General features: G+C 35.3%; 5 protein-coding genes across 7 annotated transcripts; 2 read left to right on the forward strand and 3 right to left on the reverse strand.

The window, feature by feature from the left end:
- Positions 1-2,165: 2,165 nt before the first annotated feature.
- Positions 2,166-5,151, reverse strand: AT4G10050 (esterase/lipase/thioesterase family protein). Of its 2 annotated transcripts, NM_117073.4 has the most exons (13): positions 4,929-5,151; positions 4,770-4,854; positions 4,617-4,687; positions 4,400-4,514; positions 4,218-4,297; positions 3,772-3,856; positions 3,615-3,695; positions 3,281-3,375; positions 3,148-3,198; positions 2,923-3,003; positions 2,753-2,825; positions 2,605-2,682; positions 2,166-2,519 (listed from the first exon to the last, which is right to left on the reverse strand). In NM_117073.4, the coding sequence occupies exons 1-13, from the start codon at positions 5,042-5,044 to the stop codon at positions 2,478-2,480; spliced, it is 1,053 nt and encodes a 350-aa protein (NP_567350.1). In that variant the 5' UTR covers positions 5,045-5,151; the 3' UTR covers positions 2,166-2,477. The 2 variants fall into 2 exon arrangements, with proteins under 2 accessions (NP_567350.1, NP_001328229.1); NM_001340649.1 differs by having other exon boundaries at positions 2,254-2,519; positions 4,770-5,151.
- Positions 5,152-6,678: 1,527 nt separating this feature from the next.
- On the forward strand, positions 6,679-13,260 carry AT4G10060 (Beta-glucosidase, GBA2 type family protein). Of its 2 annotated transcripts, none has more exons than NM_117074.8 (20): positions 6,679-6,795; positions 7,203-7,257; positions 8,916-9,020; positions 9,124-9,180; positions 9,256-9,326; positions 9,425-9,524; positions 9,600-9,670; positions 9,732-9,835; positions 9,933-10,033; positions 10,132-10,185; positions 10,270-10,325; positions 10,420-10,458; positions 10,594-10,741; positions 10,829-11,004; positions 11,082-11,149; positions 11,242-11,314; positions 11,380-11,441; positions 11,518-12,367; positions 12,451-12,741; positions 12,819-13,260. In NM_117074.8, the coding sequence occupies exons 2-20, from the start codon at positions 7,213-7,215 to the stop codon at positions 13,114-13,116; spliced, it is 2,769 nt and encodes a 922-aa protein (NP_192744.6). In that variant the 5' UTR covers positions 6,679-6,795; positions 7,203-7,212; the 3' UTR covers positions 13,117-13,260. The 2 variants fall into 2 exon arrangements, with proteins under 2 accessions (NP_192744.6, NP_001329211.1); NM_001340650.1 differs by having other exon boundaries at positions 6,685-7,066.
- AT4G10070 (KH domain-containing protein) lies at positions 13,251-17,725 on the reverse strand. Its single transcript, NM_001340651.1, has 7 exons — positions 17,452-17,725; positions 16,917-17,308; positions 16,640-16,825; positions 16,452-16,553; positions 16,316-16,387; positions 16,085-16,198; positions 13,251-14,686 (listed from the first exon to the last, which is right to left on the reverse strand). Exons 1-7 carry the CDS (start codon positions 17,615-17,617, stop codon positions 13,661-13,663), a joined length of 2,058 nt encoding a protein of 685 aa, NP_001319890.1. The 5' UTR covers positions 17,618-17,725; the 3' UTR covers positions 13,251-13,660.
- Positions 17,726-17,876: 151 nt separating this feature from the next.
- Positions 17,877-20,602, reverse strand: AT4G10080 (uncharacterized protein). Its single transcript, NM_117076.3, has 2 exons — positions 19,567-20,602; positions 17,877-18,437 (listed from the first exon to the last, which is right to left on the reverse strand). Exons 1-2 carry the CDS (start codon positions 20,416-20,418, stop codon positions 18,312-18,314), a joined length of 978 nt encoding a protein of 325 aa, NP_192746.2. The 5' UTR covers positions 20,419-20,602; the 3' UTR covers positions 17,877-18,311.
- A 2,575-nt stretch (positions 20,603-23,177) lies between these two features.
- ELP6 (elongator protein 6) lies at positions 23,178-25,410 on the forward strand. Its single transcript, NM_117077.4, has 5 exons — positions 23,178-23,546; positions 23,628-23,700; positions 24,474-24,682; positions 24,774-24,920; positions 25,019-25,410. The coding sequence occupies exons 1-5, from the start codon at positions 23,313-23,315 to the stop codon at positions 25,142-25,144; spliced, it is 789 nt and encodes a 262-aa protein (NP_567351.1). The 5' UTR covers positions 23,178-23,312; the 3' UTR covers positions 25,145-25,410.
- The last annotated feature ends 360 nt before the right edge of the window (positions 25,411-25,770 follow it).

Raw genomic sequence — 25,770 nt, forward strand, 5'->3', positions numbered from 1 at the left:
ACATATGTCTTCATGTGATTCTGTTGCATTTACTTATCCTTTCATGGCATCTATAACCTCTTGTGTTTGATTTGTGATTTTAAGCTGAATTATATATGATTTTTATTTAGATATGTGATGATACGTTTGTATTTGGAGCTTTTTAGGTTTAATTAGTTTGTAACACAACTCTTGTACTTTTGGGATTGAATGAGTTTCTTATATAACAATCTCTATAGTGTTACTGATCTATATGCTAAGATGTATGAGTATATTAATACTGTATATTGTGAGATTTGCAACATTTTGGAATTTTGGTTTTCGGACAAGTGAGATTTCATCTTGTAGAAAATGTATGATGACACGAGTCTGGATTGTAAAATTTAGTATCATTAGAAGAATCATAAGCTGTAGATTTCATTTCAAATTCGTGTTTATCCACTTATGTGGCAAATTGCTCATATTCGAGCCCTAGCTTATTGCTAATAAGAAAACCATTCAACCTATGAATTATGAGTAACTCGTGTTGTGTGCATTAGTAGTTTACTTTTCATGGACTTTTTTTTATGCATGTCATATTAATCTACTTGCTAAGTTTGAAGTAGGGTTAGAGTTTTTTTAATTTACTTTGCTGTTAAATACCCTACTATTGAAGCTAAAGGGTTTGAGATTTTTCCTATAAATTAGGTATTTTTGCAATTGAAAAAATTATTCTCTATTCGATTTTTATACCCATGACTCTAGGTGAGATTCGAAATCCAAAATAAAAACTATATCACTAATCGAGTGAAGGATAAATTTTGTACAAACTTCACACTATCACACTATATTAGTGCAAATTGGATACATAATTTGAAATAATTAAACAACTAATCTATTAAGCTAACTTTAATGGGAAGAAATACATACCCTAGAGAAAGATGGAGAAATTCATGAGTATCACAAATATTGAGTGCCTACTATATGTGCTCTTTCACTTAGCCATTAAGGTTGTGTAAATTTGTTTAGTTGTTTTTTTCACTATAATTAGCTACCACTAATAATAACTAGTGATAACAATAGTAGTAGGAGTAATCAATTATATCTTTAATAGTTGAAGAAAAGAAAGTGTCGTCATTTATTCAACGCAAAAATGGATTAATGTAATTAGCCAATGTGAATATTTCAACGTTAATTCCTGCTCAATCTAAATCAGTCCATTATAGTTAACTTAATCCGAATTATATCGAACAATTTCTTACGTTAATTATTCTCGCAGATGAACATTTCGTCAACTTCTTAAAAAAAAAAAAACAATGGTTTAAACAAAACAAATCTGTCAATAATCCAAAGATTTCGGTATTTTTTATAACTCATCATTGTAAGCATTAATAAGATTTATTTTTTCTTATTTTTTCACTAGTTTCTTTTCTCCAAAAAATAAATCTTATTAATGCTTACAACGATGATCCACAAGAAATACCAAAATCTTTGGATCATTGACAGATTTGTTTTGTTTAAACTTTTTTTTTTTGGTTTTTTTACTGTTTTAAAAAGTTGACAAAATATTCATCTGAGAGAATAATTGACGTAATAAATCGTTCGATATAGTTCGGATTAAGTTAACTGTAACGGACTGATTTTGATTGAGCAGGAATTAACGCTGAAATATTCACATTGGCTAATTACATCAACCCGTTTTTGCGTTGATTAAATGACGACACTTTCTTTTCTTCGACTATTAAATGATACTCTTATTCATATCATGAATTAATAATTATATAATTAAACTTATATATATATATATATATATATATATTATAACTTTATAAGTTTATAAAGTTATATTATATGTAAGACAATTTAGTGGTATATGACTATAGTATTGTTTGTATTCCTTAAATTTGTATTAATTCTTGGTAGTGTTCTTTTTTCTTTTTTAACGTAATAATTATTTTTTACTTGTAATTGGTTATAAAAGAATATTAATTATAACGAAAAGCTAATCTTTAGATAGAAAAGTTTTAAAAAAAATATAAATTAGTCAAATCTCTATATAAATTAATAATTATTAAATTTTAATAACTTTTAGCTTCTTCTATAATTTTTAATTATTACTTTATTCGATAGATTTCGTACCTTTATAAATTACAAAAATTTCCAGTGTCCAGCAATTATTATTAATTTATAGTAGTTTTACTCTATTTTCACTTACTTAATTTCAATATCCTGCTTCAGACTTATATAATAAGACATAATAATAATAAAAAAAAATTAACCCGATTCTATGTGATGGCCAAATTAACTAAAATCTAGATTTTCTTGGTTTGCGTTCGGGCGTAATAAAAGATGGAAAAATATAGAAAGTGATTTTAATCTTTTTACTCTGTTTTCTTCTTGTATTGCCAACTCCTTAACACGAGCTAGAGTTTGTTAATTCTGTTTATTCATAAACGGACAAAGCGAAACAAGTGAGTAGAGCCACACGACGACTTTGGCATTGTCCAGTGATGGCTGCTTCAAGTCTTAGTCTGTTGTGAAGGTTTCCACATTCCTGGTATCTGTAACAAACGAATCATATAATCAGACTTTTAAGACTAAAGTTGCAAAGAAAGAGTGATACTGATACACAACACAGCCACAAACCTCAACACCATGAGGACCAATTCTGTTACGTGATATGAAATTCAGAACTAGATTCGCAAACTCCTCCGGTACATCTTCCTGTATTCCACGTATATCATCATTGCATAAAAGACTCGACATAAAGATCATTAGGCGATCGCATTTATACCTGTATGGCATGTCCGGTGTGTTTGACCACAATCATCTGAAACTTTCCTTGCATTTGACCAATTGTGAGGGTCCTAATCCAATCCATCAACATCGTTATTACAAAACACTACAGATTTCGATTCAATTTAAGTTGAGACCTGAGTTCCAGAGGGGGGTAGAGGAATATACCTGTCCAACCTATCAGTTCCAGCTAATAGCAAGAGTTTCGGAACTGGGGATGACAAAAACTTCTCTGAGAGACCATCGTACCTGCAGGGCAACTAACATTGTTCGAATCAAAAACTATTCAAGAGAGGTAAATGTTTGCACTCAGATTCACAACGGCAACTGTTGCAACTAACAACTCTTAATATTCAACCGTCTCAGGAATACAAGAGGTAATGATGGTCATACCAGCCTTTCCAATATTGCTCTGTTTCCTCTAGACGTGTTCGGTAAACGTAGCTGGACAAAGGTTCATATTTCCACTCATTATGAAGCAAAAATGTGAACCCTCAAAACAGGAAAAATCAGTAACAATACGCACCAATGCTTTGAATCATCATATTTGAGAGTTGTGGGGATAGAGACACGGGCTGAATCAATGTTTCTTAATGACCCTCCTCTAACGCTGTATTCAATCTGCAAAGATGAATCAAGTCCAACTGATTTGTTATTAAACTTTGGTTTGTAATATATGCATTTCTTTGCAGCTTATAGGTATCCATTTTTTTGCTTCGTTTACAAAGGATTAGCTTTAGCTCAATATAGAGAAATCATGGCGATAAGGGGAGACTTTGAAAGCTGAAAGGCCAAAATTTTCATTGACAATGCTTGATGTCTTTTTCGTATATACAATCAAGCGTTCAAAATTTGCTTACTGCTTTTTCGATGCTGGGAAAATGTTGCATTCTGTTTGAAAGAATTTTCTGCATGTGAATCAATGAGGAAATAGCAGTACCCTGTAATGAAAGTACTTTGGTCATTTCATCTCACGAGAGTGCAGACCAAGTGAGACTTTTCTATAAGAAAGCAAACCTCAACAACATCCACAACGACAAGCCCAGCCAAGCTAGGCAATGTTTTGTTTGCAGCAACTTGCACAGCGACCGAACCTCCCATGCTGTGTGTTAATAACATGAAACCAATTCATGAACACAGAACACTGGATCACACTACTTTTATCCTACAAATTTATGCATGTGTCTATCACTACAACCCTATACCGAACGAAGCCTATAAATGTTCCATACTTAAGAATCTAAAACATAACCATAGTGTCAGTAGACAAATTGTTGTACAGGTAGATCATAAACAACTAAAATCTTAAACTTTCTTACAAATGTTACAGGTGTGAAAATATATTCGCAGGCGCACTGGAAAAATATTGATGTACTCACTATTGACCAGCCATTTACACGTTAAGATAGAGATCGAAAACAGCATACCGATATGACAAAATAAAATAGAGAAAGAGAAAAAACCTGTGACCAACTAGCACAATAGCTGGAGGAGAGTCTCCATACAATTCCTTAATGACAGCCAAAACATCATTGCTCATTGTCTGCATTTTCATCTTACTACATCAGTCTCAATTCTCAAAGACCAGCTAATGTATAATTCCATAAGCAAATCCAGACTCTCAAAAAGAACAGGGATGTCATACCTCAAGCGATAACTCCAATTCGTTCTCCGAAACCGATTTACCGTGCCCTCTCAAGTCCATCGCAACCACACGTGCTTTCTCCTTAATTTTACTTGCTACTATAGAAAACGAGAGCCTAACAAGAACAGATGAAACCATTATACAATGTATGCCAATCTAGTTTCATATTATATATACATGCTAAGCTGAAAGAAGTGAGTTCTCATTAAACACTCACCCAGAGTAGCCACCACCATGGAGACAAAAGACAACAGGTCCTTCATTTCCTGCCATATACACATGAAACACCTAAAAAATGATAATACACTCCATTAGAGACCAAAACCAAAAACTTTCTAGAAACTTAGATATCAAACTCGTTAAACGTTACATCATCAGAGCCAGTGATTGATATATCATCTTCTTTATCAAAATAGCTTTTCCATTCTACAGGCGAATACTTCTCCGACGAATTCCTGAAACAACAAAAACCAATTTCACGATGAAAACGAGATCGGAAGGAGAATTGAGAATTGAAACTGAAACTAACGTAGAAGGAGGACGAAGAGGACGAGCGGCGAAGACAGACGCCGGAGCTTCTATGGGTTCTAAATGTTCCTCTGAGGTATCTTCACGAAGAGGATTCAAATTTGAAGACGAATCCATTGTTGAAAGCTTTTTAGAAACTGATCAAAATCGAATATAATAATCTCACAGATCTTCTCAGTATCACTCTTCTTCTTCTTCTTCTTCTACAATTTGCTTTTTTCAGTTTTCAGTCAAAATTCAATAGGAAGGTGACACCTCGATGGACGTAGAATAGTATGGGCTTTTATCTCTTGTTGGGCCATTTTAGGCCCATATGATTTAATATCACTTGTCTCACCCACCATGCAGTTTTCAACTTTCAACGGGTCAATATGACTAACAAAAAGGGTCGTCAATTGTGGGAAAAGAGTAGTGTTTGTTTAGTTCCAAGTCCGACTTAGAAGTTAGAAGTGATTTTGGATCCAAAATGTTGTTTTATGATGATTTATAAGAAATTTGAAGAAAGAAAATATAGAACTTTTCCGAAATAGGGTTAGAATCTCCAGGGTGCAAATAAGATTTTGTGGGAAAAAAGTAGTGTTTGTTTAGTTCCGAGTCTGACTTAGAAGTGATTTTGGATCCAATATATTGTTTTTATGTCGATATTAGAAATTTGAGGAAAAAAAATGTAGAACTTTTCCGAAATAGGGTTAGAACTCTCCGGAGTGTAAATAAGATTTCGTGGGAAAAGAATAGTGTTTGTTTAGTTTCGAGTCTGACTTAGAAGTGATTTTGGATCCAATATGTTATATTTATGTCGATATTAGAAATTTGAGGAAAAAAATGTAAAACTTCTCCGAAATAGGGTTAGAACTCTCTGGGATGCAAATAAGATTGTGAGGACTAACTCGATCAAGAGATTTTGTTAAAGGATGAACAGAAGAAAGATGTTGGCTTTGTTCGTTTGCCGGTCGTTGTTTGTTTGACGGTCTATGTGTTGTTCGTTAGAGAGTTGCTTTGATTATAGTAATTATCCGTCAAAGTTTATGTTATTAAGTTTAAGTCAAACTTACAAAGATTGAATATATGACATAACTTATGTATTAAAACAACAATTTACATCAGTTCCATTAGTGATTCTATTAAATAGATGACCATAAACTATGTATAAAAAGACTACAATTTTTTAAAAAATTTATATTAAAATATACACAAATGGACCTTGGCTTTCGCTTTACAATTCAATATCCAGTTATAAAATGCCAAAACGGTAAAGAAGACCGGAATCGGAAAAAGAGATCGGACCTCTGCTGATGGACGCAAACAAAAGTGACCAGAGCCTTAGATCCGGCGTACTCAAGATTTCAAACTTCTCTGATGCCTCGAAAGATCGATGACCACCGCCGGAAGAGAGGCAAAGATTGCTTGGGACATTATTTCCTCATATAAAGCTGGTGGTGGTTTACTACTTGAATGATAAATTTAACAATCTAAAATTGTGAATGTGAGGTTAAAAGTTTTAAAATTATGAGATCGAAAAACTCAAAATTTGATGTGAATGCTCTAATTGTTGTTTATTTGTTTTTCTCTTTTAAATGTTTTTTAGTAAGACAATAACTTAGTAACGTACAAAATTTCACGTTTATGGTATGTGCCTTAAAATATAGTTTGTAGGAAGAAAATGTCCACTGTTTTTTTTTCTGTTTTTTTTTTTCCGATTTTACAATATGCCAAACCTCAACAACCAAGGGTCCTACCATACCCTATCTTATTTCTTCAATTGTTTTGCTACCAAAAGAAATCTAGATCTTGATAAAATAAAGCTTGCTATTCTTCAATATATCAAACCCCTTCTCTTTGCTTTCTCACACTGAAATCAAACTCCTTTGGTAATACTACTCTCACTTTTGCTTAAATATTAATATGATCTTCTTCATACATATATTTGTGTCATCATCAGTTTCAAGCTTTTCTCGTTTTCTTATTTCCCTCTCTGTCTCTCCGCAAATAACCATAATTCTCAGCTTTTAATAGTAGTTACTCTGCAGGAGTTGTTTCTCCACTCAAAAGCTGACATCATTTTCTTAATAAATCTCAATCTCATATGCAAAATTTTCAAACTTTAGCTTATCTTTTGGATTTTGTTTTCCACTTTTCATGGTACTTATCAAGCTTTCTCATAGTAAAAAAAAAAAATCCTTTTGCAATACATGTTTCCATTTAAAGTTTATGTATCTTTTTTGTTCCATGTGTTATAAACTCTTTCCATGACCAGAGAATCTTAATCTCCTTATAGGTAATTAAAGATGGAGAAGAATGGTCACACGGAAAGTGAACTTCAAACTCAAATGGTAATTCATTTGTCTTTTTATATCAAATAGTTAAATCTTTCAAAAAAAATAAAATCATCGTCATGTCACAATCAAATTACGTGTCTAAAAGTATTTTGGACCATTCGTTTCCTAAATAGTAATGAAGAATGTGAACTCTTGCTAGCTTTTTACTCTTGAAAAGTATGTCAGTGTCATTTTTATTTCAAAGAAAAAAAAAAAAATCTTATTTGTTTCCTTTGTCAACACCTGTTTACTTACAATTTTACTATATTTCACGTTATCTTTGAATTTGTTTTCGTGTAGTTTAACCTCTTGGTGGTTCATATGAGTTTAAACATCAGATCATGCGTTCTAATACTAACTTAATAATGCAATAAGTTTTAAAAAATGTTTTATCACAGAAAGATAAAACAAAATGAAGATATTAAGTATCTGCCTACTTCGAATAAAGTGGAAGATGATATATAATAAGGTCTCTCGAACAAAATGGATGGTAATTAGAGGTCTTGAATATATTAACTCTATATATAAACTAATGAGACTACATTAAAATTATCCACCAAGTGGAGTTTGCATTAGTAAACATATATATTAACTAATGATATAGTTATTAATCTATCAAATTAATATGAAAATCATTAGTGAAAATGACAATAAAATGAGCTGAAATTGGTAACGTTGCACCATCACGATAAATATTACCAATTTACCATGCTATTTATGGCACTAGTTATACTATATTGTGGTAAAAAGTTGATCCAAAATAGAAGAATTGACTGTACGAAATTGTATACTACCACTTTTGTACAATAATCATTTGAGACTGTATATAGTATACTTAGGTATTATATTTTAAGCCTAGTTTAAAATTTTAAATTTCTTTTTCTATACCAACATTTTTACTAATCAAATTTATATTTGTATCATTCTATGGTCATTTTCTTTTTACCGTCATTTCTTACTCGTACTATCTTTAATATCTCTCCATTGCCATTTTTCTTCCGCCAAAAGAAATTTTCATTCTTGTCTTGTCCCCAATGGGGATTCCAAGAGTGGGGACAGTAGAGAGTTATGGAAGAGCCTTTAGAGGGTTTAAAGATGAAGCTTTGTTCTTTGCTAAAATAAAATTTACACTTTCCTAAAGAACATAATTAGAGCAAGCGACTCTGGATTAGGCAGTGTTGCAGTTGTTCTTCGATAAACCCTCCCCACTGGCCACAATGTCGTCGCACCGACTCGCCACTGCCTCCGCCACTCGTAATCTCCCCAGACCCGAAACCACAATATGTAATATTAGTTTCGTCCCAAGCGTCATTCGAACCGACGACTTCTAAACTTCGCCTAGGATTTTTATCAATTGAGCTAACAACACTTGGTCATCTTTATTATTCTTTTGTTTATAAAACATTTCTTCATAATCAAAACACCATTTTTGAATCCTTAAGTTATTAATTCATTATGCGGAACGGTCAAAGGGAAACTGAACTTCAAACTCAAAATGGTAGTAGTAATTATATCTTTGTCTTTCTATATCAAATTGTTGATGTTCTGTCTCATGTCACAAGATAGTTATGACTTATGAACATGAAACATTTGGTACTAAATACGACAATTTTTTCTTTGATTATTGATATAATCATGCATGTTAAGCAAAATTTGATTATGAAATTTTTTAGGTTGGAAATGAGAGACTACCTCAAGTAACGTGGCAACGGAAGTTGAACAGCAAAGTGAAGAACCCTTCTGAGTTCAAGATGAGTATAAGAGATGTTCTTCATCTGGTACATTCTTTTTATAGTTAGCTAAAATCAAAATGACAAAAGTTTATAAGACAAAAATTTTTTTTTTGATGTTTGGATATTAAAACTTGTGGCTTTTTTGAAGTTTCCTCTAGGCTATAGATTGTGGCGTTACACTAAAGAAGAGGCAAAAAAAGGAAGAGTGAGTTGCTTTATATTCACAAAAACATTTGTCTTTTGAAACAAATTCTCAAACGTTATCTTCTTAATTTACTAGTTTTCGATGTACGATATCTTCAAAAAGCGCCATGTAAGAGGCGACCATGGTGTCCCATTAGGTGGAATTGGGTATGTATAAACACATGATAAGATCACTTTTTTTCTATAAGCAACATGTTGATCTTCTCTAGGAATGTTGTAAATTTTACACAAACGCGTATTTTTAGTGGAGGAAGCATCGGAAGGAGTTACAAAGGTGAATTTCAGCAGTTTAAGCTCTTCCCTAAAATTTGTGAAGAAGCTCCAATCCTCACAAACCAGTTCTCTGTAAGTCTCTCTTGTACTCACACTTACAATCACAAAGATATACTTACTTGTTGATTACGTTTTGATAATGTTTAGGTTTTTGTGTCGAGACCCGGTGGCTTGAGCTACTCCACTGTTCTATGCCCAACAAAGCCAAAATCTGTAAAGTAAGCCACTTAATAGCTTTGTAGCTTATTATAACAGTTATAACTTATGCTGTATATGTAGAGGTAAAACAGAGGATTTAGGAATAGAATCATGGGACTGGAACATGGAAGGGGACAAATCTACCTATCATGCTTTGTATCCAAGGTCTTGGACCGTATACAACGGTATGAAATGACATAATTATGGTTCATTATAGATCAAAATGTTTCAGATTCATGATTTCTAAAGATTATAGTGAAATGTGTTCACTTTGGAGAACAGAGCCTGACCCTGAACTCAGAATAGTTTCTCGTCAAGTGTCGCCTTTTATACCTCATAACTACAAGGAAAGCAGTCTTCCGGTATCGGTTTTCGAATTTACGGTAAGAATATTCCGAGAAGAGGAAAGAATCTTCTTTTTATATGACTTTATCTCAGGACATCATAACACTTTTGTAACTTTTTGGCTAATGTTTCATAGATGAGTAACCTTGGAAAAGAAGAAGCAACGGTTACTTTGCTCTTTACTTGGGAGGTAACTTATTTCAAACAAAATGATGACTATCTGTTTCATATCTTTTGAATTTTCAAGACCATTTTTGTTTGTGTGCTTACTTAGAACTCAGTGGGAGGAGCTTCTGGTTTAACTGGAGAACACTTCAACTCAACAATAATGTAAGAATCTACATCTCAATCTCTATTGTCACAGCTTCTGTTCTTTAGCTCTGACTTCTAACACAAGAAACTGATTTTTGATGTGATACATCAGGGAAAGAGATGGAGTACATGCAATAGTTTTACATCACAAGTAAACCTCTTTTACTTGAGCCTTAAGTAACTGAAAAATCATCTGTTTTAGCCATTTGAAGCGGGGTTTAGTGCCGGTTTCCGGAAGATTTATTGCGTCGATATATTGCAACTGTGATGAAATGAAAACTTGCAGGACGGGCAATGGACATCCGCCAGTTACTTACGCTATTGCAGCGCAAGAAACAGAGGATGTTCATGTCTCTGAGTGTCCATGCTTCTTAGTTTCTGGTCACTCTCCTAAAGAAATCACAGCAAAAGAGATGTGGGATGAGATTAAAAAGGTTTCATATCTTTTTGTTCACTTCTTCCGCAACCTTTTTTCCAAATCTATTCAAAGAAAGCTCTAAATGTTTTGAATTCTCTTTCAGAACAAATCATTCGACGAGTTAAACAGCGAACCAGGCTCACCTTCGAGACCCGGAACATCCATTGGAGCAGCCATAGCTGCTAAAGTGAAGGTTCCTCCAGGTTGTGACCGTACTGTCACGTTTTCACTCTCATGGGACTGTCCTGAGGTGCGGTTCAATGAAAAGACTTACCACAGGTGTGACTTCTTGATTCAAATTTCCTTGTATATATATAGTTTCATCTTAACCTAATGTGATTACTCATACTATACAGACGATACACAAAATTCTATGGCAACTTAGGCGATGCAGCAGTGAAAATGGCCCGCGACGCTCTTCTAAGTACGCGTGCAATTTGCTTTTGTTTTCGGTTTCCTCTTTGGTTTTACTTGCAAAAAAGTTTCATATGATGTTTCTTTTTCTTGAAACACAAGATTACGTTGATTGGGAGTCTCAGATTGAAGCATGGCAAAGCCCTATTCTCTCAGACACTACACTTCCTGACTGGTAAACTCTATATTACTTTCAAGCTTCTCTTCTACTCCGCAATCGATAACCGATGTGTATTTTAGGTACCGAGTTACTCTATTCAACGAACTATACTATTTCAACTCCGGAGGAACTATCTGGACAGGTAATACACAAACAACTCATACATTGTTTGACTATTTCATCAATTTCTCTGATGTTATATTTTTCACTATCCATAGATGGCTTGCCTCCCAAGGAAAGCATAGAAAGAAGCAAGGTTACAAATACAGAACAGAACGACATTGTTATAGACCTCTTCCAGAAAATCAATGCGGTTTGTGAGCAGATTTATTCTCCTCAATCCTCGAACTCGGAAGAGAACATTGGCCAATTCATCTACCTAGAAGGAATTGAGTATCTAATGTACAACACTTACGATGTGCACTTCTATTCTTCATTTGCACTTCTCAGTCTCTTTCCTAAGCTCGCACTCAGTATCCAAAGAGACTTTGCAGCAACAGTTCTGATTCAAGATCCAACCAAGAAAAAGATCATGAGCTCCGGTGAGTGGGTTACAAGAAAACTTCTTGGATCTGTTCCTCATGATATAGGTCTAAACGATCCGTGGCTAGAACTAAACGAATATAACTTCTTCAACACGGATCGTTGGAAAGACTTGAACGCCAAGTTTGTTCTTCAAGTCTACAGAGACGTGGTTGCTACTAACGATCAGAGTTTTGCTAAAGCGGTTTGGCCGTCTGTTTACACAGCAGTTGCTTACTTAGATCAGTTCGATAAGGACGAGGACGGGATGATCGAAAACGAAGGGTTTCCGGATCAGACATATGATGCTTGGAGTGTTACAGGGGTTAGTGCTTATTGTGGCGGTCTTTGGGTCGCTGCTCTACAAGCTGCGTCTGCATTTGCTAGTATTGTTGGGGAAAACGCTGTTGCCATTTACTTCAATGCAAAGTACGAAAAGGCGAAGATTGTTTACGAGAAGCTATGGAATGGTTCTTACTTCAATTATGACGATAGTGGTAGTGGCTCGAGCTCTTCGATTCTTGCTGATCAGTTGGCTGGACAATGGTAAGACTCAACCACTGTGTTTGTGTTTCTCATTACTTGTCCCATACGCTAATGAAGTAGCGATTGTTTTGAGTTTTTGTTAGGTATGCACGAGCGTGTGGATTGAAGCCGATAACGAAAGAAGAATGGATAAAGAAAGCACTAGAGACGATCTATGAGTTCAATGTGATGAAAGTTAAAGGAGGGACACGAGGCGCAGTGAACGGAATGTCAACGGAAGGAAAAGTGGATACAAATTCGTTGGTTTCAAAGGAAGTTTGGGCTGGTACTACTTACTCTGTTGCAGCTTGTATGATTCAAGAAGGGCAAAGAGAAAAAGGGTTTCAGACAGCAAGTGGAATCTACGAGGCTATTTGGTCTGATCGTGGTCTCAGGTATAAGAAACATAGCTCACTTTCTGCTTCATTATACAAAACAAAAGTTTCAAAAATCTTATTTTCTGTGAGTGCAGTTGCTCGTTTCAGACACCAGAAGCGTGGAACATGAATGATGAATACAGATCTCTGTGTTATATGAGACCTCTTGCTATATGGGCTATACAATGGGCATTGACACGAACACAATCTTTTGGAGAAGAGAAGCAAAAGTTAGTGGCAGGAGATGAAGAAGAAGAAAGTAATTTGTTGTTAAGACAACACAAAGGGTTCAAAGATGTGGCTCGTTTTGTGAAAATAGTACCAACGAGCAATGTGCATAGAAGCCGTCTCCAACACACGTACGAGACCGTTCTCAAGACTCTCCGCTTGTAAGCACAGGATGCAACAATTATATACATCATAAGTTATTATTTGTCTTGTGTATCATTAGCGTTTCTTGTTAAGTGAGGAACAAAATCTAAAATTCTGATAGTAAGACGTCACAAGTCACACTATTATCTCTGGTTTTGGGAAGACAAATCTTTTGAAGCATGAACAACGAAAATAAATATAATAGCTTAACTATCAGCAACAGTTCAACAGCTTAAGGTCAACAGCGATTACAATGAAGCATTCAAGGAGAAAGAGTCAGATTAAGATCCACCTTTTCATAAGAACTGTCTTACCCTCCAACTGCGTGAGTGCAGCAGGTCTAGCAACTTTGCAACATTTGATGATTCTCTTAACGTGGAGTTGCGTAAACCTGGCTTGCATCGTATTGAGCATACGCGGACTGGGGTGATTGGGTTTTCACTGGTGCGGTCCCTGGAGCAGTCGCATACACTGCAGCTTGAGTTGCAGGCTGTTGCTCATATCCTGTTTGAGTAGGTGCTGCTTGTGAATAAGCGGCTTGGCTTCCTGGTTCCGCACCATATCGTTAGTTAGGATCTTGAGAGCTTGTGTTGTATCCATAGTTTTGGGTCTGAGATGTACCATAAGCAGGCTGTGAGGTTGGATATGTGTATCCACCGGTTGGAGCTACTTGCCCACCGTACCCAGCTGCTGCAGCCTGCTGTGCACCAGTCTGGTCATAGGTGGAAGAAGCTGGCTGAACACTTTGCTGCTGGTAAGCTGGACCAGTTGCAGGTGTTTGTGTACCATTGTTGTAAGCGTCAGATGGTGGAGCGGAACTATAGGAAGGATATGTTTGCTGTTGCACTGGCCCATCACTTGACGTGTAGCCATATTGTTGTTGTTGTGGAGCCATGTTAGTACTGCCATATGACGGTGCTGCTGGAGTTGCACCTTGGTAAGGCACATCACCGGAAGAAGCTGCTGCTGCAGGCTGTGGAGGCCCATATCCTTGCTGGACAGGACCTTGTTGCATCCCATAAGGCCTAACACCAGGTTGCTGCATTTGGTAATAGCCTGACTGACCACCACCTGCTGGTGGATATGAACCTCCATAAGGTGGCTGCATCGGAGGATTACTGTCATACTTAGGCTGTTCATACGTCTGCCCGTAAGTCTGCTGATAACCGGTCTGGGAGTAAGGAGCAGCATGTCCATACTCTGGGCCATGGCTCTGACCGTAACCATAACTTACCTGCGAAAGAGGGGGACCACCAAAGGCAGGGGAGGGTACAGGGCCAGAAGGAGGTGGAACTGGGCCAGCGCTTTGAGCTCCTTGTCTTCCATAATAATTGTACGGACCAGAATACGGAGGTCTTTGGTCCCAATCAGTACCATATCCACCTCTAGGAGGCATATGCTGTGGAGGATAGCCACCGAAACCGGGAGAATTGTAATATGAACCTTGAGATGAATATGGTCCACGAGGGTGGTAATCATAGGGATGGGGAGCATGAGGACCTCGTGAACCCCATTGAGGTGGACCGCCTGGCCCTTGGGGACGGTAGGCAGGCTGATTATAGCCACCGGAATAGGATGATGGCCTTGCATTCTACAAAAAAACACAACAATGAAACTTCCCATCAGAGACAATAGAGATCAAACATTTCAAACAGTAAATATTATCAGAGAACATGATTCTATTAGGACAAAGAAGATGAAATCCATGGCACAGCATAAATAATAGATATTACTAAAAAGTGAGCAAAGAACAAAGCAAGACAGCATGAACAAAATGGATCTCATCACAGCAGTCAGGTGCACATGACATTCAAAAGCAAGTGCCACACGTTTAAGACTCCTATATGCAGTGACAGCTCTAATCTTACAAATAACATGCCAAACTATTTCAAGTGAACAGATTTCTTTTTGCCTCAGCTTGGCACCATAGAATAATTGAAACCGCAGTGATGCTTGGAAAAAAATAAAATTAGATCTTCATGTAATATTATAGCCATTTTCCCATTACACTCTCCCCTAGCCATTCCATGTAAGTTCAGGCATATCTTATGCAATTTTGTTACACTAGGTTGCAAATCGAGTTACAGAACTCCCCCAATCTCAATGGTAAACATTAGGTGTGCATCTTCAATGATGATAATTTAGGAAGAGTAAACGTCTCAGAAAATGAAGTTCTGCCTGCTAGATTTACACTAAAGTAATGGTCCTGGAGTTGGTAAGTCTCAAACCTGCAAGCCTGAATAACATTGCCAGATACCTTCTTCTGTATACATCAATCTACTGAACACCAACGAGGCAACGCTGACCCCATGTGAACGGTAATAGCGAATTCTGCATTTTTAAAGCCAGCACCAATTCGAGATCGGCACCTTCAACATTAAAAAAAATCATGGCAACCGACATCGAGGATGAAACATATATTGTTCTTAGCAAGTTTAAATGAGCACATGAGTTTTTTCAAGTTAGTGTTCTTATGGCAGCAGTAGATCAACTAATCCTTACGGGGGGGTGTTCACAGAACATGCAGCTATTTAATGACCCCAGGAGAAGGTATGTTGAGAATACATTTTCCATATATATTAGACGATGGAGAGTAATAAGGATTTCATAGCTTAGCATTATTCGCAGGAGAGTAACATAAATCTAAGAAGGAAGCACTATCTTAAACAGCACAACATGAGTACATTATTCAGGTAACACTTAACAGACCTAGCTAGTTGTACTGCCAGTTATGGAACATAGCAATACGAACAAAAAGTGCCTACAAACACTAAAACAGATGATGGGAAACTTTATGCAAACACACATATATATTACCTCAAACAAAATTTATGCATAGTAAAATTGAAGACAGTATCAACCACCAGCATAACATCCCAACCAAAGACGAAATGAAACATATGTCGCATTCAGGCACATGATAGCAACAAACCAAACTCAAGAAAGAATGGGAGCATGCATCGTTGAGAGTATAGTATTAGAAACAAACCTGGTTCATAACATCTTTTATCATGTCAGTTGCTATATCAATCTGCATCTTATCTCCAGATATACGGACAGTCCTCTCCTTCAATCCATCACCTTCTGCATGTTGTGGTATTAACTACACAACAAATTTTAAAATCAGTTGTCACATAGAATGAGACAAGGTAAACACGTTTCCTAAAATTTAAATACTTTCAGTCAGTTTCTATTTTTAACATCATACACAAGTAACCACCTGAGTACGTGCTCCTGACCTTGTCTGCATATTCTTGATTGTCTCGCCACCTCGGCCAATAATCAGACCAACCTGTCAGTTGAAGCTGAATTAGATATGATTAAATTGTTGCTGGAAAGAATAAACTAGGGAATACCTTATCATTTGGAACTTTAATCTCTATCTGTTCTGGGATCCCTATCGCATGAGTGGAAGGATGGCCCCTAGCAACTAGGGCAGGTGAACCTCCTGCTTCAGCCTAATGTAGTACGAGAAGAAATTCTTGTAACCAAATATCTTACAGATACAAAGATGCCAAAACTACTGAAAAAAACAACTGTTAACCTCTGCTATGACTGCACTGATAAGCTTCTCAGCACTTTCAATGCATGCAACACTTCCAATTATCTCCACTGGTCTTAACGCTGAGCTCGGATCAGCTTCTGAATCCCTCAAAATTTGGATTTTGGCACCAGAGTTAAACTGAAGATACCGTATAGTCTCCCCACCTTTACCAATCAACACACCTACCTGCAAAGCATTGTGATAAGCACGTCAGTGAAAGTATTCCGAAAGAAAAAAACTCACAGAACAGCCAAAAATGAAAACCAAATCATATCACCTTTGAACTTGGGACATCTATCCTACGAGTTGTCGACTGTGTGCCATCAACCTCCTTCTGAGATTTTTCACCATCCACTTCCTTATTTTCTTCTTTACCATTCTCTTGAGAACTACCATCATTCACTTCCTTACTATCGTCATCAATCACCTTCTGATGTTCACCACCATTGACATCCTCAATACAACCTTGTTGGTTATCCTCAGGCTTAACCTGATCATCTGTTGGCTGATCTACACTACAAATCTTATTTTCAGACTCATCAGCATGAATAGGATCCTGAACTTCCTCAACAAGTGGTACAGAATCTTGATTCTCTTCCTTAGGTTCCTGAAGCTGTTCTTCCTCTTTTACCTCCATTGAAGACCCATTTTCTTGTGTATTCCCATAATCTACAACAAAGGCCGAAGAACAACAATGAGAAAGACTGATTTATCAACAAACTCAAAGAAATCTCTTTTTTTGAAAACTATAACCATAGAACATCATAAAAATCAAAACTTTAGTTTATAAGAAGCCAAAGAGACAGAAACACCTAAACCATCTTGAGCTTCATCTTCTAGCTTCGCTCGTTTAGCCTGAGAAGAATCAGATGTTTGATTGCTATCATCCACGATATTTCCATTAAGCTCAACTTCGTCGAGCTTTCGCTTGAGATCGACAGGCGGCGTAGAGATAACAACAAAATCTTCCTCCGTCATCTGGAAACGAATCGTCCGGCGAGGAATTTAGGGAAAGCTGAGTACTGTAGGGTTTGGGGAAGAAGAGAATTATCTCCGGCAGTGAAAAGAGTTTGGGTTGCGACTCTGAACGGTGGTGGAGAAGTAACGTTTAAGGCTTTAACGTCTATTTATAATGTTCGGGCTTTTATTGGGCCTAAAAATGGGCTACCAGTTTTTTTTTTAAAGTTATCAAAAATAATGATGTTTTCTTTGTTGATCGTCGAGGGGATGTTGTTGAGACGATAGCTTCTACTCAAATTTTGTAGAATCGACAACATAGTAGAAATTTGTAGGGTCTTTATTTCCATTGTAGTGGTTTTATCGACTTTGGACTATGTCCTCCTCTCTATAATAGTTTACAAGCTTGAAACCCCAATGAAATCCATAACAAAACCCACATATAGCTTATGAAATTCTTAAGATCAAACATAGAAAAAGGCTTACCAACTGGGATTTTCAGTCTCTGAACATACATAAATCGCTACGGTAATCACTCTGCAGTGTATCCCACGGTTGGGACACGACTCACATACGCGATTTCATAAGATGGTAAACTACTACTTATGCATAGGTACGACATAAACACATGTATTTGTATTCTTACGGTACATAAAGTGATGGACATTGTATGATTGATTCTCCACTGTGTCTAGGTATTGTAGAAAACGGCTTCTCATCTAAGGCTCAAAACCGGCCATGCGCCAGGCGATGGTAGAGCAGGGCGGATCACAGGGACCCTTCTTACCTCTGTGAACACTTCATTGAGTCGAGCAGCCTGACTCATCACCCGCGACGCCTTCTGCACAGATCATAAACAACCCAAGACGTGATAATGATAGAAGTAAACCAACACCAAACAAATACCAACCAAGCAAAGAGATGTGCGCTAAGGGAAAATATCAAATCACAGCATTTTCAGCGGATGATGCCTCAGTATTTTTGTACTTAATTCAGACAGATTACAAGAACATATTAACTACAAAATCTATATCTTAGAGGGGGGTATTGGACATAAATTCTAGATTTTCAGGTATAATAAAAGAATTTCGAATCTTTCTTCTCAATTCAAATAAATATTTTGCAGTATTTTTAATAGAATTCTACTAGAATTAAGAAGATAAATTACTGAAATCTTTTGTTCCACAATGCTCTTTATCGGGACAGCCACCATGCCCAATCTCTAAAAACTGTACTTTTTCCTTCACAAACCTCTTAACCCAGAAACAATCTACGTTGACGTTTACATGAAATGGAAGAGATCCATATTTTGACAACAACGACAACGACGTCATCACAACCTCCGCTCATCTGCTCTCTATAGATTAACGCACTCTCCTCATATATAATCGAACGAATGATGATCCGAAGAATAAACCGGATCGAAATCACAGATTCTAATAAATGTGTTAAACACTCTCCCTCAGATTTGAGAATTTTTTTTGTATGGTTGAAGCAAATCGATGAAAGAGAAAAAAAGGATGGATGTGTTATATTCTATCCAAATCTCAACTCAAAAACTCAGAATTTGTTCTTCACATTTTAGACCAATTTTTCTATTAAATTCTTGTGAAGTAACGTTGTCAAACAAAACTACCGAAAACTGAATAACACTTGCAACTAATAGAATTAAGAAATGAGCAAGTTAAATAACACAAGAATTTAAAAGAATTTGTGAAATGTCTAATTGAATAACACTAGAATTTAAGATTCTATTGAAGTCTATCAAATTCATGCGTCCAATACCCCCACCTTAATATAAGGCAGGACAAGACAAGAACTAAACTAAACTTGAAATTCTACGGCTCAAGTCAGACCAATTGCATCAACACAACATAGAGTGTAGCTAACTCCTAAAACGTATCAATCTAGACCAGCTTACCAACTTCAAGCAAAATGAAAACACAAGGGTCAATGATAATATAGTGTACCTTATCGTCAATCGTAACTTTAAGATGGAACCTTTGAGCTTTCTTCTTCATATTATACAATCTACGTCCCAAGAGAACCAAACCCATCACAGCAGCAGCCATAGAGACAGACCAAACCGGACCAATCCTAAACACAGAGTACTTAAGAAGCACAAATGGCATCTTCCACCACACAGTCTCTCTACTTTTACCCTCACCACCAGAACTCACGCCTCCAACTTCCACAGTATCTCCTCCACTTCCCTCAATTACTTCACTAGAAGCAACTACACTATCAGAAACAACTTCTTTTTCACCATTCACAACCCCAGAATCTCGAGAAACCAATTCATTTCCCCCTAAATCAGAACACAACTTGCTCGAATCCTCAATAGGTTCTTCAACACCCGATTCGTTCTCACCGTGCCTTCCATCAACGAATTCTTCGAGATTCTCTGTTTCATAGTGAGATACGGTTCCACCAGTTAATTCAGTAGCAGCTTCGCTCTCAACATATTTCTCATTGGCAGCTTCAAAATCACTAAGCCTAACCTCACCATCACCCAAAATTCCAGTTTCTGAATCATAAACCCCAAATTCATTTCTGACACAATCATCACCCGATTGACTAACACTGAACTGATCCAAACCAGAATCAACACTAACCTCACCCGGATTCAGACACTCCGACCCGTAATCAACCCGAAAAGAATCAAAATAACCCGATTCAATCACCCGATCAGTAGCAGAGAAATGATCAGAAAGAATCATACCGTCATCGATTACGCTTGAACTCTCTAATTTCGTCTCCGATGTGATTGAATCAGTTGATTCTGTATCAGAGCCATGATGAAGAAGCTCCCAATCATCCATGATGATCGAATTCGAAGATTTCAGATTGGGATTGCAATAATCAGAAACCCTAATGGATAAAACCCCAAATATTGGAAAAGGATCGCAACAAATTAGAGCGGTTGATGATGGAAAAGAATGGTTCTTATCCACTTTGAGAAAGTAATTACGTGGAGGTATCTAATTGGTTGCGTGTCAATCTCAGTCCTCAACTAAATTTTTTGGCATTAAAGTTTAGTAGATTCAGAGAACTATAGTATTTATTCATTTTGTTCTTTCATTTTTATTTTATTTTTTAAAACGATTTAATTAGGATTCGGCAATAAATCGTATGGTGCGGATCAAATGAATTAAACAAATATGTATCGGTTAAAATAGAGTAGACGATGTAAGAAAAATATATATAATCAAGATTCAAACGGTTGAGGTGGGTTTTGCAAATAAATCCATCGGTAGATTGAAATATTTTCTTATTTATTATTTATAGATTAGTATTTATAATAGTACTGACCAAAAATATAGAAAAAAAAAATCGGTAAAAACTTTAGACCGATTTTATATAGAAATAAATTTAGTTTATAACGGATTATTGTCCGCTCCAAAATTAAATGGTTTAGTCTCTAATAGTTTAGTTTGTTTCGAAAAGAATGGTTCTTATCCACTTTGAGGAAGTAGTTATGTAGAGGTATCTAATTGGTCACGTAACATTCTCAGTACTCAACTAGATCTTTTGACATTAAAGGTTGGTAGATTGAGAGAAGTATGGTATTTATTCCTTTTGTTCTTTCATTTTTTTGGTTTTTCACAATGATTTAATTAGGGTTCACGACGAATCGTATGGTGCAGATCAAATGAATTAATCAAATACTAGATGATTTACCCGAACTATGTACAGGGAGAAATAGTTATATGAAATATATAAACAAGTTTTTGGAAACAGATTTTATATTATCACTTGATATATAAGTGTGAATATTTGAATATGATTTAGTAACTGATATATTTTGGAGATTTTATTAGTTAGGAATTAGGATATTCTATATTTGGAATAAGATTTTAAATTAAAATATTGACCCAAAAGAAAATCTGAAATATCATTCCTATAATTCAGAAATATATTCGAATATTTTTTGTATTTTATAAGATTTTATTTTGGAAACAATTCAATATAAAAACTGAAAAGAGTATGAATAATTATGTTTTAAACGTAATAAATTTTTGATTATCTTTTATTATTCTTCATAATTCTATGTAGTTAGGATTGATTTATTGCATATCCCTTATTTTATTAATCAATTTATATTGTTACGATAAGGTTTTGGGTTGTAAATAAATTTTAACTAAAATGAGTAAATGACTAATTAAATTGAATAAACTGTGTAAAAGTTTTAATAAATTGATAAGGTAAAAATTTGAAAAGAAATAATATTGAAAGTAATCAGTAAGCGGATACATTTTTAACATAGATTAATATTGAAATATTGTTCATAGTGAATGTGTAATAAATGAAATGTTACTAACTAATTTATGTAAAACTATGTTCCGAATATATTCAAGAATCATATGGGCTCACATATACATTTAGATTTTTTGCAATTTATAACAAAAAAATAGAATGTCATATATGTTAAAATTCTAAATGTTTTCTATAAAACCTAAAAAAATAAAGTACGAAACATATAATAAACATTTATATTATATGTTGTTCATCATAATTTATGATATATACTTTTTACTTGTTTGCTCAAATATATATGGTTTTTTGATTAATTTTCTTTATTAATTGCTACTCTCTTAAATGTAGAGGAAAAATATGCATAAGTACCACTAATGGCATTATATGTAATTAGTCTAGTAAATATTGGATAACTATTAAGTTTGTTGAAAGTTTTTCTGGTTACGACATGTCAGCATGATAGTCTTGTAAATCACACGTGAATGTAAGGTTTTTTATTTAAAATACTTCTCAATTAATATATAGGGGATGTATCAGTTAAAATAGAGTAGACGGTCTAAAACCATCTCCAATGCACACCTCTATTTTTTTCTTTCATTTTAGAGACAAATTTATTTTAGAGGAAATTAGATTTTGCTCCAATGTATTCTTCTAAAATAGTTTTTTTCTCCAAAATAGAGAAAATAAATAGATTTTACTCTTTATATAGATTAAAACGTAAGATTCCTTTATTTTAGAGAAAAATCTATTTTAGAGACATATATTGAAGCAAAATGTATCTAACATAGAATCACCTCTAAATGGAGAAAAAAAATAGAGATGGACATTGGAGATGTTTAGAAGAATATAGATTCGAGCGGTTGAGGCGAATAAATCTTTCTGTAGATTGAAATGTTTATTATTTATTATGAATAAATTATCATATAATAGTGTAAACCAAAAATTATAGAAAAAACCCCGCTAAAACTACATACCCATTTTCTAGAAATAAACTTAGGTTACAACGGATTGTTGTCTACCCCAAAATTTGGATGGTGTAATCTGCTAATGGTTTAGTCCGCTTCGAGTAACATTTAAGCAAATCGTTAGTATAAAATGGGTAAAATAAGTGATACTCAAATACATATTAAATAATGTCAACTTTAAAATATTTTAAATATTTTTCATGTTTCAAATAATTTTCTTACAAAATATATCATTTAAATTCTTAAAGAATAAACAAATTTTAACAAGAAAGTAAACGTGAACCATACTTCAATTCTTAGTCCAAATGTAGTTCATACAAATATGACAATAATTTAACAAAAAATAAGAAAAAGTATTCTTCCGGGTTAAAAAAATAGATTCGATCAAACTTAAGGTCTTTTTTGTTAAAGTCTTCTTTTCGCAAAAACCTAAAATCTCCTCTCCTTTGTACTCTCAAGCTTCGTTTTTTCTTCTTCTCCGTCCAAATTTCTCCATGGATCGTTCTTTGAATCTCCTCGATTTAGCCTTAGGGTTCGATGAGCAGCTAGCTATTCCATCGCCACTAAATGGAAAAGTAATACTAATAGAAGACTGTGTAGAGACGAGTGGTTCCTTTGTACTTCACCAGCTAATGAAACGTGTTCTCTCCTCTAACTCCTCCGACGCACTTATCTTTCTCGCTTTTGCTCGCCCTTTCTCTCATTATGATCGAATCTTGCGTAAACTGGTAAAAGTTTCAATCTTTTTTACTGTTTTGTCTCCATGGCTTTCTACAAGGGTTGATTCTCAGTGTCTTACTGTGTTACAGGGATGTAATTTAGCTACCCATAAGTCGAATAATCGATTGGTGTTCTTTGACATGCTCATGGTTAAGTGTTCAGGTGAGACTTATCAGGTAAAACAATCTATTTGATTAGCATTAGTGTTTAGCTAATGCTTAATGTTACAATAAGCTTAGTTAGTCTTTGATAAAAACAAACTTAATTTTGGATGGTTTGGTAGTGGTGCCTTGGCTTTAGAGAGTGTTAAGATATCTCTAGAACAAATCTTCTTACTAGTGGTTTTGGTAATCGATATTGTTTTTGATCATTGGTTCTTCTATGTAAGTGACTAGTTAATTACATATAGTAGCAATTGTCTCTGTTCTGTGCAAATCAGATTCTGAACCAGGAAGTTGTGTTTTGAACACAAAATGATGAGTTTTTGTGAGGCTAGCTTAGATTCTACCTTTAGATTCTACTTAGATTTTGGATGGTTTGGGAGTGCCTTGGCTTTAGCGAGAGAGAGTGAGGATATCTCTAGAACAAATCTTCTTACTAGTTGTTTCGGTTTTGGTGATCACTGCCTCTTTTATGTAAGTGACAAATTAATTACATATAGAAGCAGTTTTCTGTGAGTCTATTATCTGCAAAACAGATTTTGAACCAAGAGGTTGTATTGTGAACACAAATGATGAGTTTTGGTGGAGCTAGCTTTGATTCTATCTCAATATATTACTTTTATAATTAAACAAATCTGATTTTATCTACTTGTGGTGTGCGTTTCATTGTTTTGTGTTGTGATCTTTAAACCTTTTTGTAAGGTACCACTGCCAATAACTCTGTTTCTCAGATATGTAAAAAACTTTATTTTACTGAAAAAAATCTTTTAGCAGATGGGGATCAAATGGAAGACAATGTGAGTGCAGTTGCGAAACTATTTCGGGAGATACAAGAAACCGTTCGAAAGCTACAGAGTGTAACAAGTGGTAACATAACTGTTATGGTGGATGACATGTCTCTGCTGGAAATTGCTACTACCGGCAGCAACTCAGATCACGTATTGGACTTCTTGCATTATTGCCACACATTAAGTTCTGAAAGCGTAAGCCAGAGGCTATAACCCCTTCTGAAACTATATTATTGTGTTTTTCTTCTTTGTGAGTCTTTAACGGTTTATTTTTCTCTGAAGACAGAATTGTTCATTGGTCATCCTCAATCATGAAGATATATACGCGAGCATGGAGAGACCTGCATTTTTGCTACAGATGGTATGCCTTGCAGATGTTGTGATAAAGGCAGAGCCTTTAGCCTCTGGTTTAGCAAATGATGTACATGGCCAAGTAAGTTATCACAAGACTCTTTTTCCTCAAATCATTAATTGAACCTTTGTTATTTTCTTGGTGTCTAATTGATTTTTGGTGGCTTATTGCATATACAGTTGACTGTTCTGAACAAAGGGATAAGCAACTCAGGTAGAGGAAGCTCGAGGAACAAGTTGCAGAATTTTCAATTCAGGATCAAAGAAAATGGTATCGACTATTTCTATCCTGGTTGCAGAAGCTGAGGATTAGACACCGTTCTGAGCATTAGCATGGTAGTGAGATGTTTTTCTAGACAGTTTTGTTATTTGCGTTTAGGTTAAACAGAGACACTCTGTTAAACATTTTTACTTTAGTGTCTCTTCTGGTTGTAACTTGATGACTTAGCTAAAGTTGAATGCTTGAGACACAGAAACTTGTAGACATGGAAAATTAGTAACATTCTATATCTTTAAGTAATTGACTTTTGATTGAGGTAAAGCACTATAGTGATCACTCGTCATGTCTCCCATGAGAGAGACAAGAACCCTATATAATGGAGTACGTCTTTCCGTCAGATGAACAAATGCAACGATCATGAATAGAGAAAAAATTATATATTCCATCCCAATTGATCTCGGAGGTCCATATTTGGCTGTCAAGATTTCACAGAGTTGTTCTTGACCAGGTCCTCGACTCTTCCACGTCTCTTATTCGCCCTTGAACAAAGCAACTATGAATGGCTCTTCTGCTCATCACCTCACCCCAAAAATCCATATGACAAGTCTAGTGTAGTTTCGGTCGATTTTCATACTTTTAGGCTTTGATTGGTAAGACGCATAATGACGTTTTCTAATGCGATTATGCAGAAAATTTACCAATAAATAAAATC

This window comes from Arabidopsis thaliana, chromosome 4 (genome assembly GCF_000001735.4).
Source record: "Arabidopsis thaliana chromosome 4, partial sequence".
In the NCBI taxonomy this organism is placed as follows: Eukaryota; Viridiplantae; Streptophyta; class Magnoliopsida; order Brassicales; family Brassicaceae; genus Arabidopsis; species Arabidopsis thaliana.

Coding starts and splice junctions, on each gene's coding strand:
- AT4G10080 (NM_117076.3), bottom strand. CDS start 20,418: ATGGATGATTGGGAGCTTCTTCATCATGGCTCTGATACAGAATCAACT. Junction 18,438..19,566: donor AAGTTACGATTGACGATAAG/GTACACTATATT, acceptor TGATCTGTGCAG/AAGGCGTCGCGGGTGATGAG.
- AT4G10050 (NM_117073.4), bottom strand. CDS start 5,044: ATGGATTCGTCTTCAAATTTGAATCCTCTTCGTGAAGATACCTCAGAG. Junction 4,688..4,769: donor CAATCACTGGCTCTGATGAT/GTAACGTTTAAC, acceptor ATCATTTTTTAG/GTGTTTCATGTGTATATGGC. Junction 2,826..2,922: donor GGAACTGATAGGTTGGACAG/GTATATTCCTCT, acceptor GGATTGGATTAG/GACCCTCACAATTGGTCAAA.
- AT4G10070 (NM_001340651.1), bottom strand. CDS start 17,617: ATGACGGAGGAAGATTTTGTTGTTATCTCTACGCCGCCTGTCGATCTC. Junction 16,388..16,451: donor TTAAAGTTCCAAATGATAAG/GTATTCCCTAGT, acceptor TTCAACTGACAG/GTTGGTCTGATTATTGGCCG. Junction 16,199..16,315: donor GGTCAGGAGCACGTACTCAG/GTGGTTACTTGT, acceptor TTTGTTGTGTAG/TTAATACCACAACATGCAGA.
- AT4G10060 (NM_117074.8), top strand. CDS start 7,213: ATGGAGAAGAATGGTCACACGGAAAGTGAACTTCAAACTCAAATG. Junction 10,459..10,593: donor GCAATAGTTTTACATCACAA/GTAAACCTCTTT, acceptor GAAAACTTGCAG/GACGGGCAATGGACATCCGC. Junction 11,005..11,081: donor AATGAAAAGACTTACCACAG/GTGTGACTTCTT, acceptor CATACTATACAG/ACGATACACAAAATTCTATG.
- ELP6 (NM_117077.4), top strand. CDS start 23,313: ATGGATCGTTCTTTGAATCTCCTCGATTTAGCCTTAGGGTTCGATGAG. Junction 23,701..24,473: donor GCTCATGGTTAAGTGTTCAG/GTGAGACTTATC, acceptor ATCTTTTAGCAG/ATGGGGATCAAATGGAAGAC. Junction 24,921..25,018: donor CAAATGATGTACATGGCCAA/GTAAGTTATCAC, acceptor TTGCATATACAG/TTGACTGTTCTGAACAAAGG.